Raw genomic sequence first — 17,540 nt, forward strand, 5'->3', positions numbered from 1 at the left:
CACACCTTTCCTGACTTTAAACCAATCAGTATCCCCTTGTTCTGTCCAAACAACCGCTTCTTGATCTATGTAAAGGTTCCTCATGAGCACAATTAAGTGTTCTGGAATTCCCTTTCTTCTCAATGTTATCCATCATTTGTTATGAACCACATAGTCGAATGCCTTTGCATAGTCAATAAAACACAGGTAAACACCCTTCTGGTATTCTCTGCTTTCAACCAGGATCCATCTGACATCAGTAATGATATCCCTGGTTCCATGTCCCCTTCTGACACAGGCCTGAATTTCTGGAAGTTCCTTGTCGATATACTGCTGCAGCTGTTTTTGAATGATCTTCAGCAAAATTTTGCTTGTGTGTGATATTAATGATATTGTTCTATAATTTCCACATTCGGTTGGATCACCTTTCTTGGGTATAGGCATAAATATGGATCTCTTCCCGTCAGTTGGCCAGGAAGCTGTCTTCCATATTTCTTGGCATAGATGAATGAGCACCTCCAGTGCTGCATCTGTTTGTTGAAACATCTCAATTGATATTCCATCAGTTCCTGGAGCCTTGTTTTTCACCAATGCCTTCAGAGCAGCTTGGACTTCTTCCTTCAGTACCATCGGTTCCTGATCATATGCCACCTCTTGAAATGGTTGAACATCGACTAATTCTTTTTGGTATAAAGACTCTGTGTATTTCTTCCATCTTCTTTTGATGCTTCCTGCGTCATTTAATATTTTCCCCATGTAATCCTTCACTATTGCAACTCGAGGCTTGAATTTTTTCTTCAGTTCTTTCAGCTTGAGAAATGCTGAGCATGTTCTTCCCTTTTGGTTTTCTATCTCCAGCTCTTTGCACATGTCATCATAATACTTTACTTTGTCTTCTCGAGCTGCCCTTTGAAATCTTCTGTTCAGTTCTTTTACTTTATCAATTCTTCCTTTTGCTCTAGCTGCTGGATGTTCAAGAGCAAGTTTCAGAGTCTCCTCTGACATCCATCTTGGTCTTTTCTTTCTTTCCTTTCTTTTGAACGACCTCTCGCGTTCTTCATGGATGTTGTCCTTGATGTCATTCCACAACTCATCTGGTCTTCGGTCACCAGTGTTCAATGCGTCAAATCTATCCTTCAGATGGTCTCTAAATTCAGGTGAGATGTACTCAAGATCATATTTTGGCTGTCGTGGACTTGCTGATTTTCTTCAGTTTCAGCTTAAACTTGCATATGAGCAATTGATGGTCTGTTCCACAGTTGGCCCCTGGCCTTGTTCTGACTGATGATATCGAGCTTTTCCATCGTCTCTTTCCACAAATGTAGTCAATTTGATTTGTGTGTTCCATCTGACGAGGTCCATGTGTATAGTCGCCGTTTATAAATACACTCACACACTTTCCCCCACACATCCACACACACACCCCCATAAATACACCCACATACCTTCCCCCCACATATTCAAACATATACTCTTCTCCCGCATCCACACATACATAAAACCAAAACTCAAATCCGTTGTCCGTTGAGTAGATTCCAACTCATAGCAACCCTATAGGCACGGTAGAACTGCCCCATGGGTTTTCCAAGAAGCACCTGGTGGATTCGAACTGCCGACCTTTAGGTTAGCAGCCGAACTTTTAACCACTATACCACCAGGGTTTCCAACATACACATATACCCCCCAGAAATACACTCACACACCTTACCCCCACGTATTCACACAGACTTCCCTCCCACTCAAACACACAGATACACCCCACAAACACACTCACACACGTATTCCCATAAACATACTCACACACATATGCTACCCCCACACTGTCCTTCCACATATACACACATCTAAATACACATATACCCCCAAACACACACACACACCTTCCTCCCACATATTCATATTTTTATGCAAATAACACACACCTTCTGCCTTTGTTTCTCAACCCCACCCTCCCCCGGTGAGGTATTTTTGAAAGTGCGCTGTGTTAATCTTTTTATAGCAACACGTAAAAAGAAATTGGCTTGGGGGTCTTATGAAAATACTTCTGGGAGGGAGGGCATGATTGGCAAACAAATGTAGAACGTGAGCGTTATTTGCATAAAAATACACTATATACACACATACACACAAGCACGTCTAACTCAACCCCTCTTCTATGGCCATTCTTACATGAACAGGGGAGTGTTCTACATGAACACTCATGGTCTGTGGAGCAGGACTCCTGCAGATCAGTAGGTCCCAGAAGAAGCCACCAATTAATTCTCCGGAGGTCACTGTTGCTCCTCAGTAGCTCCTAAACTAGCTTAAGATTTATCCCTCAATGGCCTGGCCATTATGCCTACAGCCCTGAGGCTGGATTTCAGAAGCTGGGTTGGGGCTCCTCACCCTCTTGGGGTGGAAAAGGGTGCTGTTGCCCTCCAGCTTCACAGAGCAAATCTGTCACCTATAGAAGCCATGAGAGGCAGCTCAGCCGAGGATGAACTCTGGAGCCAGACTGCCTGGGTTTAAATCCTTGGCTGTGCCATTTTCTCACTTTGGGACCTTAAACATGTCACTCCACCTCTCAGTGCTTCAGTTCTCTCATCTATAAGAAGTGTGAGTATGGTGGTGACAGAACCTACTCAGAAGACTGTTAGGAGGGTTAAATGAGCTGAGACTGGTCAAGTGATTACGTGGTATGGCCCTTGGTAAGTGTCACAGCGTGTTTGCTGCATGAAATAAGAGAAGGCCTCTCTCCCTGATCTCCTTCTCACCCTGAGGATTACTGCACAATTGGATGGGGGGGCGGGGGGATTACAGGCTTTGCTTTGCCATCTTCTTAGAGGCAGCAACTGTCGCATCCCAGGAAAACAAATATCTTACTGAGCAGCTGACAAACCCAGGACTTGGCAGAGAATGAGAAGAGAAGGATTCTCTCGTCATGACGGATTCACGGCAGGGCCCAGAGCTGGGAGAGGTGGGTGCCTTGAGGGGGAGGAGGGTCACTGCCACCCAGGACAGTCACCACCCTTTGGCCAATCTGACCAATTTCTTGTTCACTGATTGGATCTATAGTCTTATATCTGGTAAGCACAGCCCCAGACACAAATCCCAGGTATTATTTCCAAAGGGTGACGCTGGTTCCTCTGGAGATCGTCACGCAAATCACAGGGGTCCTCGGTGGTTCCATTTGCTAAGATAATTATGGGTAGGGGTTCTACACCAAATCATTTAATAAGGGCAGCATAATTCGCTGCGCTGGGGCAAAGGCAAGTCAAAGCTGCAGGTGACCTGTACACCAATCCTCAGATTTCACCGTGCCTGCAGGTGGGCCCCCCTACTCCCACCCTCCCTCATCACTGCAAGTCTCTGGTCCTGGACAGACAGGGTTCCCTGCAGATGGAGGAGGAGTCTTCTGGCTGTGTTTCAGCCTTCTCTTAACTGGCACTTACAAACAAAATGGAAAACATCAACAGAACGAAACAAAAATAATCGTTTTCTTCCCTCAGGAACGACAAGGAAAAGTAACATTCCAGAGAGACATCTAAACAACCTAGATGGCCCTTTCCCCTCTGTCCCCAATGTTACATGGACTTTGTTCTTCCCTGGCTGCACAGTTATGTTTCCTTCTATCTGAAACCTAATTACACTAAATACACGGCTCCTACAATTATGGGAATTTAAGCCAGAGAGAACGGGTTTAATTTTATTTTCCCAGATTCCTAGTTCATTTTTCAACAATAATGTCTGATTTTTAATTAGTTTGCGTGTTAGTATCTGAGCAAAATGGAAGGATGAAAGTATTAACTTTTATGAAATACTAAGTACAGTAGATAGACCATACCAGAGTAGCTGCTTTTTCACAGGCTAGTCATTTAATTCTCAATTATTATCTAAAAATGAGATTATACACCCCATTTTAGAGATTAAAAACTGAGGCTTGGCCCACAGAGGTTCAGTATCTTGCCTAAGGTCATGCAGTTGGCTCAACTCAGCCAAACTCAGCTCACTTGTTCCATCTCTGTCTGTCTTCTCTGTTTCCCCCTCTCTCTCTTATGCTCACCATATCAGATTACAGCAATACTATCACAGATCTGAGTCAGGGGCTTCTCCAGGAAGGCTCGACCACTCAAGGTCACGTATCTTTGGACTAGTCCCTGCCTTCCATTAGGCTTCAGTTTTACACATATATAAAACAAGAGTTCTAAGAAGCTCCTTCAGGCCCCTTAGGGTGCTAACATTCCGAAATTTCAGCAGCAGTCCCGGTAGAATTTTAAGCCTCTTTCTCTAGTCTATATCTTAGCTCTCTTCGTACATCTTCCACCGTCAACCTTGTCTCAAAGGGCCTCCTTGGCATTAACAAAGCCATATCCTTCAAGAGCTCAGGGGTCCCGAGAATCTGGCCAAGGATAAGCACGTTCTTCAGTCAACTGAACTCGGAAGGAAAAGTGATTCTCAAATCTATGAATGGGGCAGAGATGGGAGCTGAGAAGGATTTTCACACCCAGGTCCCAATTATGAACCAATGTCCAGGTCACACTACTGGCCACCACTCTCCCTCGGCCACATCACCAGACTGGGCCAAATAACTTAAACATTACCTCTTCAGGAACCTTCCCGTGGGGCCCCTCCCCTGTGTCCAGGTAGCTCCCTCCTCACACCTTCCAGGTAGCATGCACTACAAAAACCCAGTACCATTGAGTCAATTCCGACTCCGACTCATAGCGACTCTCTCTCTCTATATATGTTTTATATATATAGCATGCACCTTACAGTATTAAAATGTATTTAACCAACCTCCCCTGGCCAAGAGCAGGGACTGTGTCTCATTCATATTGTATTTCTAGCACTTAGCACTACACTTGGCTCACAAAAACTACCCAATGAATGACCAAACCACCTGGCCAGACACCTCCAGGCAGGGGGCCTCGTCCACCTTGCAATATTCTGCCGTGCCCCACCAAGTGTTCTGCCCAGCAAAGCAGGCAGCCTTCACACCCAAGCCTTCAGATGAATTGGCTATCTGTCCGCTGAGAAGGTCAGAGGAGCAGAGACTTTGCAGTTCTCAAGACCTTACGGGAATTTCTGTCTTGTCCTGTCTGCCAACATCCACAGGGCAAAAGCTGCCCTTTGGCTCCAAGAATACAAGCTACATGCCACCAACTGACAAGTGAGAGGCCAGTTGGTCAGCTGTTTGTCCATTTACTCAAAGCTGGATGCCTGCTTGCACTGTTCCTATCACTGAATGGAGGGATCCTTCTGGCTGATCTGCCTGGGCGTGAAGGCAGTCTGAGGACCCAGTCTCTGGAACCGGAAGCCTCTCTGAAGGATGACTGGACTGCCTTGCCTGGCTTGACGACTTGCATCATCCGTTTATCAGCTCTCTGTTATAAGACCCCAGACTCCTGTCCATCCAGATCCCAACCCCAGAATGGAAATGATAGCAGGAGCCCTTGCTTTGGAATTGGGGTCAACAGCAGAGTTGGGGAAAAGAGGCTATTAGCAAATCAAAAGGAAGAAAACAGAGGAAAGAAAACCCTCCTGGCAAATTAAAGTGCTATGTTTTCTTTTTACAAATCCAATTATATGGAAAGCTGCTTTTAAATTAAAAAAAAAACTCTTGTTACGAAGTATCCCAGAGACCCTTCATATAGATAAAACCTTTCTGATCACATTTTTTTCCATTACAAGTTGAATAATAGGCAAAGCATGGTAATTTCTCTTTAACTCCTCCACTTTTCATGCCCACACCAACACACTGGGTTATAACAATGTTCTTAGTCTATCTTTGTCTCAGACATTCTCAGTATGTTGGCTAAGGCACTGTCCTTAGATATTCCTTTTTCTGTTCACTCGCCTTTGCAGAAAAGCACAACCTCACCTACAGAACCCACTTTCCTGCCCCAGCCCTCTCTCCCTCTCTCTCTCTCTGTGCATAGACACAGACTCTCACACAGAGAAGCACTATATATGCAAATAAACGTATATTCTCCCCTTTTAATTCAACACTAATCCAGTTACCCAATTTCCTCTCCGTCTTTCCAGACCGGTCCACACAGTGAAGTCCGAGTGAGATACTTACCACCAAAGCCGGTGGGAAACTTCATGAAGTGAGAATAATTTCCATACATGTTTACTCTTCAGTTCATATTTCTCTCTTGTCTGTCTTCTAAATATCACAGCTTCTCCCCGCTCCCAGGCAAAGCTGGACTCTCTTCAACTTGGGCTAACAAGAGTGGTCATCGCTTCCTAGCAGCCCCAGGAACAGAGGCTGGGCCAGCCCTCTGGGATTAGTCAGGAATCTGCCTCTAGATCTGAGAGTCCACATAGTGCGTTCGAGACGGCTGTGGCAGCAGCAGCTGGTGCCTGTCAGTAATCACGCATAATGCTGCTGCCGCCACCGCCACCGCCGCCGCTGGAGATCCTGTTGCTAGTTAGATTAACTCAGGGCTGGGCTGGATGCGTGCAACTCTTCCAGCTCCTGGCTGGTCCCCGGAGGTCCCTACCAGTGGCACAATCTATTATCTAGGAAGCCAATCGATGTATGACCGCCCCGGAGTGGGTCAGGAGGGGCGGGGGGAGGTAGCAGGGGATGGAAGAGTCTTTAGGTGACTTTTCCTTGACTCGCACCCACAAAAATCAATGGGGGTTTATTAAAATGCATTTTCTCACTCGGGCGTCTATCTGTCCAATGCACTTGGTATTTGATCTGTTGAAAGGGGGTGGGGGTGGGGACCAAGAGAGAACAAAGCCCTTTCATAAGCAGGAGATTACAGAAGTGTGAGACCAATCCTCAGCTACCGAAAACCAAAATAGAATGGCCCTCACATTTGGGATGGGCCTCTCCTGCCTGCCTTAGTGGCTGGAAGAGTTTGTCTGTGTCCTAACAATGAAGCCCAAACAAGTGTGGTGGGAGCCCGAACTCACCCATATGGGACACTTAAAGGTAGGGAGGAGGTGTTGGCTCCATGTGGTGGTCATTCTGTGATGTTTCCCTGGAGGGACACATCTGCCTTATACACCATTGTCATTGTGCCACCTCTTTAAAAGGCACCGCTGGCTTGTCACTGACCCGGAGACTCTTGGATGGAACCAACCCACAGATGAAATAGCCTAAGCGCCCCTTGATGTTTATGTCTGTGAAGCCACTACTCAGCATATGCTTGAACACTTCTAGTAGGGGGACCCCACTACTACCCCATTCCATCTCCAAACAGCTGTTACCATGCACCTATTTTTTTATTGAGCTGAAATCTGCCCTTTTTCCCTAAAGTTTCTGCCCACTGGTCTAAACTGAGAAGCCCATGGAGTCTTTCATAGTGCGATCTCCCGGGTCATTGCAGCTTCAATCATTCCATGTATCACAGAAGATCCAAGTCTATTCACAACCTATCCTTTTCCTATGAATGTACTTCAATTTACTAAATACCTTCATGGTGGGGTGGGGGGATGGCAGGCCTGGATGTAATACTCCAGACACGGTACAAGTCTTCTCCTCACGGTATATGTGTCAGCAGGGCCATGAGGGTGCTCTTAGCACACTCTCCAAGGGTCAATGTCAGGGACTCAGCTCTGTGGGGCTGAAGCAGACTGAGAGGTTTTCTTCTGATGCCGTATGGTACACAGAGAACCCGAGAGACAAGTCAAATTGGGGCCCCATAGGAAAAAGTCAAGATTCAATACTAGGAAACCCCAGGCAAAAACTAAGAAGCAGAAGCAAGGTCAGGCTGGAAGAGGAGGAGGGGACCAATGTGGGGGCCAGAGCAAGAGCAGGCCAGGAGTAGGAAGAAAGGCCCAGGCCATTGCTGTGAAGGACCTTGGAGCACCCAGGCTCCCTTGGCTGGTTGCTGAGTTCTCAGAGTGTCAAGGTAGAGAGGACCACTCACTGGTATTAGTTTTGGGGCAGTCCCACATGTTAATTCATGTGGAACTAACTTGACAAACCCCCCTCCATTTGTGTTCCTTATTATACATATTCCTCAGCCCATTCTTGGCCAAATGCTCTGGGGGCTGATATGCAATGTCTTCTTATATTCCTCTGAAATGAAAACTTTAATTCATTCATCATCCCAGATCTTTGGGGATCTTACTTGTGTCATCCAGTGTATTTCTTTTGCTTCCCCCCATTTCATGACTTCTGCAAATCTGATGAACTGTAGTCCATAGCTTATCCAAGTCACTGATAAAAATGTTGAAAAGGGCATAGCAAGATATCTTATAGCATGCACGCTAGAAACTCTATTCATTAGCACCTTTGGCACTTTGCTCTGCCACTGACTAGTTACCTGGCCTGGAGGGGCTACATCTGTAGGGAAAGCACCCACACAGGAGTCAGCCCCACTGGGTGCAAATTCCAGTCCCATATTGCTTAGAGCCTTGTGATATTGGCAAGTTACTGCATCTCCCTGGGCCTCAGTGAACTTACAGGATTATTGTGAGGATTAAATGTGTCAACACATGTTAATCACTTAGAAATATGCCAAATATACAGTAAATGTTTGATATGTGTAAGTTATTTCGATGATGACGTAAACTTAAGCAAGTCACTACTTCTTATTTCCTTTTTCTCATTTGCAAAATGATAGAGCAGAGCTAGATGAGTTCTAACATCTTCTTTAACTTCAAAATTTAATGCAAACTAGTTCACCATCCATTCTATAACTGTCCATTTTCTCCCTGAGGTATATGAAGCAAATGCCTTGCCGATGTACCAACTACATTTTTCTCTAAGTCTGGTACACCTATCACAGAACGAAAGGAGTTATCTCAACACAACTGGCTTCTTGGTGAACCCATGCTGGCAAGGGTTCTTCCAAGTATTCAAAGACTACCCTTTAAAAAAACCCGTTCTAGGATTTTGTCCTAGGTCAATGATGATATGTTTGTTGGTGGTTTGTGGCAGATTCTCCTTTCTTCCCTTTTTGCTAAGTTAGGTACATTGTCTACTTCTTTATCTCCAGACAGAATAAAATGCAGATTACTAAACCTGGCATGAAAAGGCCTCACCATCATGTCTCCACCCACCTTTGAGCTCATGTAGAGGAAAGCACTCTGGGGCAGCAATCATAGACCCAGGCTACATACAGCTCTGCTACTCTCCAGTTGTGCGACCTTGGGCAAGCTCGTTTAACCTCTGGGGAAAATACCCAGGCTGCCTCCCCCACTGAGATGTCTCTTCGTGTGAGTGTGTGTGTGTGTGTGTGTATGTGTGTGTGAATCATAAGTGATACAAGTTGGATATGTGTTTTTTGCACACTAAAATTCTATACAAATACAAGAAATTAATGTTTTCTTCTTTTCTTGCTTCCTTTGATTGCCCCCTCTGGCCTGGCTGTTTCATTCACTGTGAGACCATGGAATGCTCACTCCAACCTCTGGTTCATTGTGCACGCCTGTTTACCTTCTCCTACCTGTCAAATTCTTACCTATCACTCAAGTCCCAGCTCAGTTGCCACCATGACCACAAAGATCTCACCCTAGCCTCAGTCTGACACAACTCATTGCCCAGTGTGTTCAGATGACACCTGCAACATATGACCTGAGGCATCCCCAGTGCAGTGGGACTGAACTGTTATATACCTTTCCTTTGAGTTTTGAGTATATCTTGTCTTCATAACACGATTGCTAACTCTTCAAAGGTAGTGTTTGTATATTACATGTCTTTATTTTCCCACATAAAGGCTAGAACACACAGTAGGTGCTTAATAAATATTTTTACATTAAAAAATGATTGATAAGCTTATAATATACAAGACACCTCAGGCTGCTTTCCCTGTGATACCGTCCCGTGTGGTTTAACATCCCAGTCACAAAACAAAAACTTTGCCTAAAATTCAAGAGAAATGAATGTGACTTTTCTCTTCCATCCAAGTTTTTTTTTTTTTTTTTTGCTTGGCACCACTGTGTCTTGTCTAAGACCATTATTGATATAACAACATTATCCAAACCATCTGGTATTTCTAACCTAAGCCCTTCACAGACAATCGCGCTGGCTTCAGCCACTCTAGTGTCTCCACCTGTTACCGAATTCTCACTTGGATGTCAAATGAAAAAACCAAATGCTCAATGTCCATAGTTGGAATCAGCTAATTCATTTATAAGGATTCTTGGCTCACTTCTCGTCAAGGCTGATTATCTTTTCCTCTTAAATGACACGTTCTGCTTTTATTAAAGCCGTTAGTGCTCCTGAGTAAATAAAAAGGGGATGAATTTTCACGGGTAGTTTTGACAGACCCAGCCAATAGCTTATATTTACCCTGGTGATCAAACTAAGTGGCTTTACCTCTGGTCTTAAATTTTTTTAAATTTTGACCAATAACCACAATAAGTAAGTATCGTTTGTAACAGATACAAAAAAAAAATTTTTTTTTTGATTTGACAATTGCCAATAGGATGTAGGTGCAATATCTCTATACTGCTGCTATGGATTAATATTTTTATATGTGTGCCTTACTCTACCTATATAACAGTACATAAATTTCAATGTGCTTTCCAAATATTGGAGTTAAGTAGGGCAGATTTCATTACCCCAATTTTATAAAAGAGGAATTTGAAACCAAGGCAATGAAGTCAGAGAAGGAAAGGCAGTCATTCTAACAAACTGGGTCTTAGATGTGGTCTCACAACTGGGTAGTGGCAGAAATGGTTGTGAAACCCTGGCCCCTCACTCTGGCTCCCAGCCAATGTGTCTTTCACCAGATCTTAATCCTTCTCTCACTATTGATATGTTTCCAGTGTATGTGTGTGTGTGTTTGTATGGTGTGTGTATGTATTCCTATATATTGTTTTTTCTCTTTGCTGTCATCATTCGTTCATTTATCATTCAGCCAACACTGATTGACAGACCTTAAAGAACAAAATAGATATACATGTAGTCCCTAACCTCATGGAGCTTATGCAGTCTGATGGAAGAGACAGACACTAAGCAAATAGTTACATAAATAAGTGTATCATTATAAACTGCAATAAGTGCTATGAAGGAAAGTAGTTGAATGCTCTGAGAATATAGAAGTGAAATCTAACTTAAACTCAAGAGTGAAGGAAGACCTCTTTGAGGAAATGATGGTTACCCTTAGATCTAAAAGATGAGTAGGATTGAGTGTGGGAAGAAAGGAGGAGGTGGGAGAGGTGTACCAGGCAGAGGGAAGAGTAGCCCGAATGGCCCTGGGGAAGGAACGAGCTCAGTGCATTTTAGGCGCTGGGGTAAAAAAGTTCTGGTCTCCCAGTTAGGTGATACGGCTTTCCAGATTTCCACTGTTCCATTGTCTCACCCATGACTCTGCGGTTGACCTGTCATGTCACCTTTGGATGCTGCACTACTGGAAAACTTTCCTTTCTGGCTTTGTCTCCCCTTCCCATGCTGGTAAAATTCAATGGCTCACCATTTTTCAAGGCACCCCTAGTAATCTACCTTCATGTGTATCTAAATTCTGCTCCTCTGCTCAGAATAGCTGCCTCTTCTGATCTCTGTTCAAATACTACCCGTTCCTGAAGGCCATTCTATGGAGGCTTTCTGGTGGCCCTGTGGATGGACTACTCTCTCCCTCCCCTAGACTCCCATCGTCTGTGGCTGGGAGCATTCTGAGGCTCTCAAGATGTTCCTTCTTATGTTATTATCATGAAAGCATCTAAAAAACCCAGGCAACAAACCCGAACTGATTGGCAACTAGGTCTGATTCATTCGTAGCCTCTACAGCCTTCATAACAGAGTCTAGCATGTAGTAGGAACCCAGTAAATACATGATGGGTGAGTGAATAAAAGTTTATTGATTATGCTGAGAGTTCCTGAAGTCAGCTCCAGGGCACTGGGCATGAGGAGAGGAGTGTGCCTATTCCTTTGTTCCAGAAATTTTTAACAGCCCAAATTCCATTTGCAGGGGCTCCTTTTTCTGGAATCACAGACTCATGTGTGGACAGTATTGGTGTTGGCATTAGCACAATTCATCACTCTTAGTGACTGAGATCCTTTGTGAACAGAAATGAGGTGCCTAAATCAGAAAGAGTGCTGATTAGCTTTAAATTAGAACCATCTCAGCTATCATCAAAAGCAGAGTCCCTAAGTGGTGCAAATAATTAACTCTCTCAGCTGCTAACCAAAAGGTTGGAGGTTGGAGGCACATCAGAAAAAAAGGCCTGGCAATCTACTTCTAAAAAATCAGCCACTGAAAACCATGTGGAGAACAATAGTTCTACTTTGACACACATGGGGTTGCCATGAGTTGGACAGCAACTGGTACTGGTTACTGGTATCATCAAAAACTGAAGAATTTCCATAAAGCCTGGTCCAAAAGCACAAGCTATATTCATGGCTCAGCAGCAAACCATAAGTTTCTATAGCAGCTAATTGCTCCACTTACTGGTTAAATCAACTGAGTGAGTGAGGCTTGGCTCGAGGCAGTGGATTGCAAACTTGTCTCCACATTGGAATCACCTATGAAGTTTAAAAATTTACTAATGCCTCTGATCACCTCCAGAGATTATAGAATTGATTTGGGTTTGTGGTCTGGATTTTGGAATTTTGAAAGAACTTTAGGTGATTCTAATGTGCTGACAATTTTGGAAACCCTTGACTTAAGGGAAGAGAGTCTTCTTCCTATAACAAGAAGCTAAGAAAGATCCATCAACAGAAAATGAGAAAGAGTTTCCCAAGACAATTCCAAGGTACAGTAAGATCTACTTTGCCTGCCTGCTAGTATGCACATCAGGGCTTATAAACTTGAGAAGCTCTTGCTTAGCAGGATGTGGTGGCTAGGGCCATCTGCTGCGTAGACTTAGCATGTGCTGACTTGAGATTTGCTCATATTGTATCCTTCAGTGTGGCATATTCAAACCCCAGCCCTACTGCTGTCAAAATCTTACCCATTAAAGGTCCTACCTAAAGGTCCTCTCCCCTGTCATGTCTTCCCTTATAGTTACTACTACCACTGCTCTCCCAAAATTTTGCTTAAATGTGTGTTACAGCACGAGATTACTTTTCCATTGTATCCTCACTAGCTGTTAAACTGGACACTTCTTGAGTATAGGGACAATCTCTTATTCATCTGTGCATTATCAAAGTATCTAGAATTTTGTGTTGTACTCAGCAAGTGCTCAACGAATGCTTGTTGAATAGATGAAGCAATCCTTCATTTATATATTCAGCCTAGGCTAGATGCTGCCTTCATGGAGCTATAAGCTATGGGTAACTTCATCCACCCTTAGCTCCGAACTAAATAACATCATAAAATTTTCAAGGTACAAGGAACAGTTGCACAGATACCTCCATCTCTTGGCTCCCGGCCAGATGTGTTTTCCACAACATCATGATGATGTTCATAAAACCCTGTCTGTCGCAATCAACTCATCTGCAGCTGCAGAGCATGTGGGAGCCCTCTGGATACAAAACAACTGTGATCATGTTGAGAGAAGAATCGGGCTGAGACCAGGGGAAAACATCTGGTCCCCTCAAGAGAGGGACCAGCGGTGTAAACATGGGACACTTTAATCCAGATTGGGTCCAGATCCAACGAGCCTCATTCAAAGAGGTAGACGTTAGCATTTCAGCATTAGCCTGGTTAAGTCTCTAAGAGACAGGAAGAAATGCTAGAGTGAAGCCCAGCCCCAAAGACCAAACCACTACCACTGGAATTCTATTGAACAGACAGTTTTTGTGAACCACTACATGCTGACAACTGGCTAAATGTATTCAGGTGTAGATTTGGAGGCTGCAACCCAATCACACACAGGCAAAGCAGTCTATTTTCAGATCCCACTCACTCTTGGGTAAGAGGCTCTAAATATACTGTCCAGTGGCTGCAGGAGGTCGATTATCATTGCTGGCAGCTGAGCTGGGTGGGGCAGACAGGGACTTCATGGACCTCACCAGGAACCTCAGCACAAGCCAAAGGCCCTCACTCCTTGTAGAGCTATATTTGCATAAGGGCAAGTATATGTTATATCTGACTCAGTTTTCATTTGTGAGCTCCTGTGGATGGGCTCTGTATGGCAGAAAAAGCCACTATGTCATTCCTTCCAAAGATCCACTGAGGAAAACATGCCAATGTCACAAAGGATGACTTAGGCAAAACTGAGCTTGGTCTCTTCAGGGCATTTACATTATAAGAAGGTCTTGCAATGACAAGCCATAGTAATGAAACCCTGTGGAGAATAATAGTTCTACCCTGACACACACGGCGTTGCCATGAGTTGGCATGTATGAGTTATAATGTATGCAACACCTGAGAGTCTACAGCCTGCTTTATAGGCCGTTCATAAACGGGCATAAAGTAGTGTTAAAAACAAAATTCAAGGAAGCTGCTGCCAGAAAGAACCTTAGATATGAGGGTATGAAGATTTACCTTGCTGTAACGATTTTCCCTATAACTGGTAAGACTTTTAGAGTTAGTGACTGGCAGAGACATAGTTCTCTTACTGAACCAAAAACCAAAACCAAACCCAGTGCCATCGAGTCGATTCCGACTCATAGCGACCCTATAGGACAGAGTAGAACTGCCCCATAGAGTTTCCAAGGAGCGCCTGGCGGATTCAAACTGCCGACCTCTTGGTTAGCAGCCGTAGCACTTAACCACTATGCCACCAGGGTTTCCTCTCTTACTGAAGAAAGCCAAATACTGTATAGCCCCCTCTGTCAGCCATCTCATTTCCAGGCAGTGACCCAAAGGCCAAAAGGCCCATAGTTGCAGAAGGAATTGAGAGACTGGGCATTAATTCCCAGTACTTGGATGACTCTGTCCAGTACCAAAAATGAATAGAAATAGTTACAGGTGGAGAAATAGTTGACTTGGGGGAAAGTGGGGGAGCTCTTAAAGTCAGGCTGTTTGGTGATATTAGAGTTGAGAAATCTCTGTATTTAGTCTATTGTGTTAGCCTGAAAAGACAGAATAGGCCTAGTTTGGCTGGTATCCACCACGGAAGAATCAGTGGCATGGTGGGAGGAAAAGGAAGCCAGGCTCTAAGATGTTCCCCTGCACTGGGCTGCTCAGTAAGTCCAGGAGCCATTTCCATCAGACTCACCAGGAAGGCTTGTTAAACACACAGGGCTCCGGGCCCTACCCCAACTCCCTGAACCAGAATCTTTGGGGTTGGGTAGTGCCTGCACGTGTATCCCTTTAACAAGTTCCACAAATGATTTCAAGGAGCAGGGAATTTTGAGAATCACAGCCTTAGAGAATGGTATCTGAACAAGGGCAAATCCTGATGGGGTATGCCGGCTTATAGTGCCAGGGATGTTGATTGGTGCCTCCTGGTTACTCTGCAAGGTCAGCACCTAACCGATGTCTGAAAGCCACAGCTATTAAGCAGTGAAGTCAAGACTAGGAACCAATTCTTCTGACTCCTAAGTCCATGCTCATTGTACTATACTTCACTTTGCCTGGAGATGCAGTGCTTGGTTCCCTCCTCGCCTCCACAGCAAGAGGCCCAGGCTCTGGTCAGAAGGGGGTCCTAGAAAATGGGTTGGGTGTGGAGGAAAGGTTGGAGTGAGTTGGCACTGGCCTGAAGCTACAAATCTTGGAAAGACTTGGTTGAGAGAAAGTGGCCCAAAGGCCAGAAATAAATCAAAGCATTTCGTATCCAGACAGCCAGGTGAAGAGGCACAGCCCAGTGAGACCAGTCCCAGAAGGTCTCCCTCTCCAATTAAAGAGATGGAGCTAGAGGATTTGAAGGGTTGGCATTGGGGGTGAGGGATCTAAAAACAGTTTCCTGTGCAATGGTATGCAGAGGAAGGCTTTTCTGGCTGCCATGAGCAGCTGCTAAGAATGCTACAGTCTTTCTTAAGTTGCCCAAACACCAGTGACTCTTACCATGAAATTTCAGAAACATCAGCAGATGTGGAGATATATCTGGGCACAGATATTTAGAGACTGGAGCATTTTGTCCCTAAATCCAAGCCTGTGGGTAAAACCAGTGTGACACCCTCCCCTTTCCAAGAGGCCACTTGGTCCTATACTGATGCTTTTGATCTAGAGTCTTTGCAGCACCACCCCCTCCCCGGCCCCTGCCCCGCCCCAGCCAAGACTGAAGCAGAGATGGAGATGTCCAAAGCAACAGACACACTTTCCCCTTGACACCCTGGCAGATGGAAACAGCTTCCCAGGACTCAAGGTCACTAAATGCAAAGGCAAAAAGGGAGAAAAACTGATTAATCCAACAAGGACTTCTTGAACATCCATTATTTCCCCAACTGTTTGAGGGACAGGGATATACCCTTTCCAGACATCTGTGGGACCAATCAGGCCTGGTAATTAAGAAAAACGATAGAATGGTTAGTGCTAAAAATTAATCATTCTTTTTCCACTGCTGGGTGGGCAGAGGACACTGTTTTAAAAATTTCCATTTATTGATGGGTTTGCCAATGGTGGCAGCCGGACCAGGAAGGTGCTGTGATGGAGGCGGGGCAGCGAGGGAAGGGGGGCCTGTGCTCCCCCTCCTCATCTATCCTGCACCCTGACAGATTAATCCTCCTAATGCCCAGCTCCTATGTGACTCCTCAGACCAAACACTTTTAATGGCTCCTCCTGGCCCACACAGGCCCGTAGGGGACCCAGCCCACTTCTCCAAGCCACTTACCCTCCACGTGCATGAGCACATTCCAGCCTCCAGAAAGCGCACAGCACACTTGTTCCCCAAACACACCTTGCACATTCACTCTTTGTTCCTGCTTTTTCTGAAACCACTTCCCCTCCTGGGCTGCCATCTTCCCCACTATCCATCCCCCTTAGCTGAATCCCACCTGGTCCTCCCCCAGGCATCCTAAATGCCACCTGTTCCTGATTCTCCCCATCTAGGTGTTCTCTCTGTCGCTCCATCTAGCTCTTCCCCTCATTCTTCCTGTGTGTCTCTCTGTATCCCTCTTTGTCTCTCTGTGTCTGTTTGTCTGTAACCCCCTGCTCCTAAAACTACGCCCCCACCATCGTGTAACTCTCTGTTTCTGATCTGCAGCTAGTTTAGCTGTGTGGCCTGGGTTTCTGCAACGTGAAGCATACCCACAGACTGATGACATTTAACCTGCTGCTGCTAAAAACCCATCCCTCGTACCCCTTGCCTTCCCTTTTTGGTCCATGCCTCCACCAAGGGCTTGGCCTAGCTGTGATGAGGCAGAGAGCTTAGTTTCCTTCTGGTCTGGGTCACCACACCTCTTCAGATCAAAGTCTCTTCCTCAGGATGCTTTCCTTGCCCAGATCCCATCCTCCCGCCCTGGCCAAGGTCAAACCTCTGTGTCTATACTTAGTGCACACCTATTCTTCCTTGCCAGCATGAATCACAATTATAATTAAATAATTATTTGTATAACTGTTAATTTAAAGTCCACCTCTCTCCACAGATAGAAAGCTTCATGAAGGCAAGGCCCAGAGCTCTCTTTTCGTTGCTGAATCCCCAGTGGCTGGTACACAGTCGGTAGGCAATCGATAGTCGGTGAATGGACACATGGCATTTACTACACTATGGGCTGGGTTACAGCTGTATGTACACAATATTTCTCATCCACCCTTTCCTGTCTTTAAGGGTGTAGGAGGTGTAGGACTCCTCTGTGTGTTAGCCTAACACTTACTACAGTGTTTTCCCCATAGTAGATGCTCAAAAAA

The 17,540-nt window shown here is 45.0% G+C and overlaps 1 protein-coding gene across 2 annotated transcripts in view; it reads right to left on the minus strand.

Moving 5' to 3' along the window:
• RXRG (retinoid X receptor gamma) overlaps nucleotides 1–17,540 on the minus strand; it is a 111,811-nt gene that overhangs the window by 70,561 nt on the left and 23,710 nt on the right. The window contains exon 1 of one of the 2 annotated variants that reach the window (XM_049881110.1): nucleotides 6,041–6,090. The exons of the other annotated variant lie outside the window; for it this stretch is intronic. Coding sequence (XP_049737067.1) covers nucleotides 6,041–6,089 — 49 coding nt within the window. The 5' untranslated portion in view covers nucleotide 6,090. Of the gene's footprint in view, nucleotides 1–6,040; nucleotides 6,091–17,540 lie in introns of those variants that run through there. 2 annotated transcript variants of the gene reach the window in all.

This window comes from Elephas maximus, chromosome 3 (genome assembly GCF_024166365.1).
Source record: "Elephas maximus indicus isolate mEleMax1 chromosome 3, mEleMax1 primary haplotype, whole genome shotgun sequence".
In the NCBI taxonomy this organism is placed as follows: domain Eukaryota; kingdom Metazoa; phylum Chordata; class Mammalia; order Proboscidea; family Elephantidae; genus Elephas; species Elephas maximus.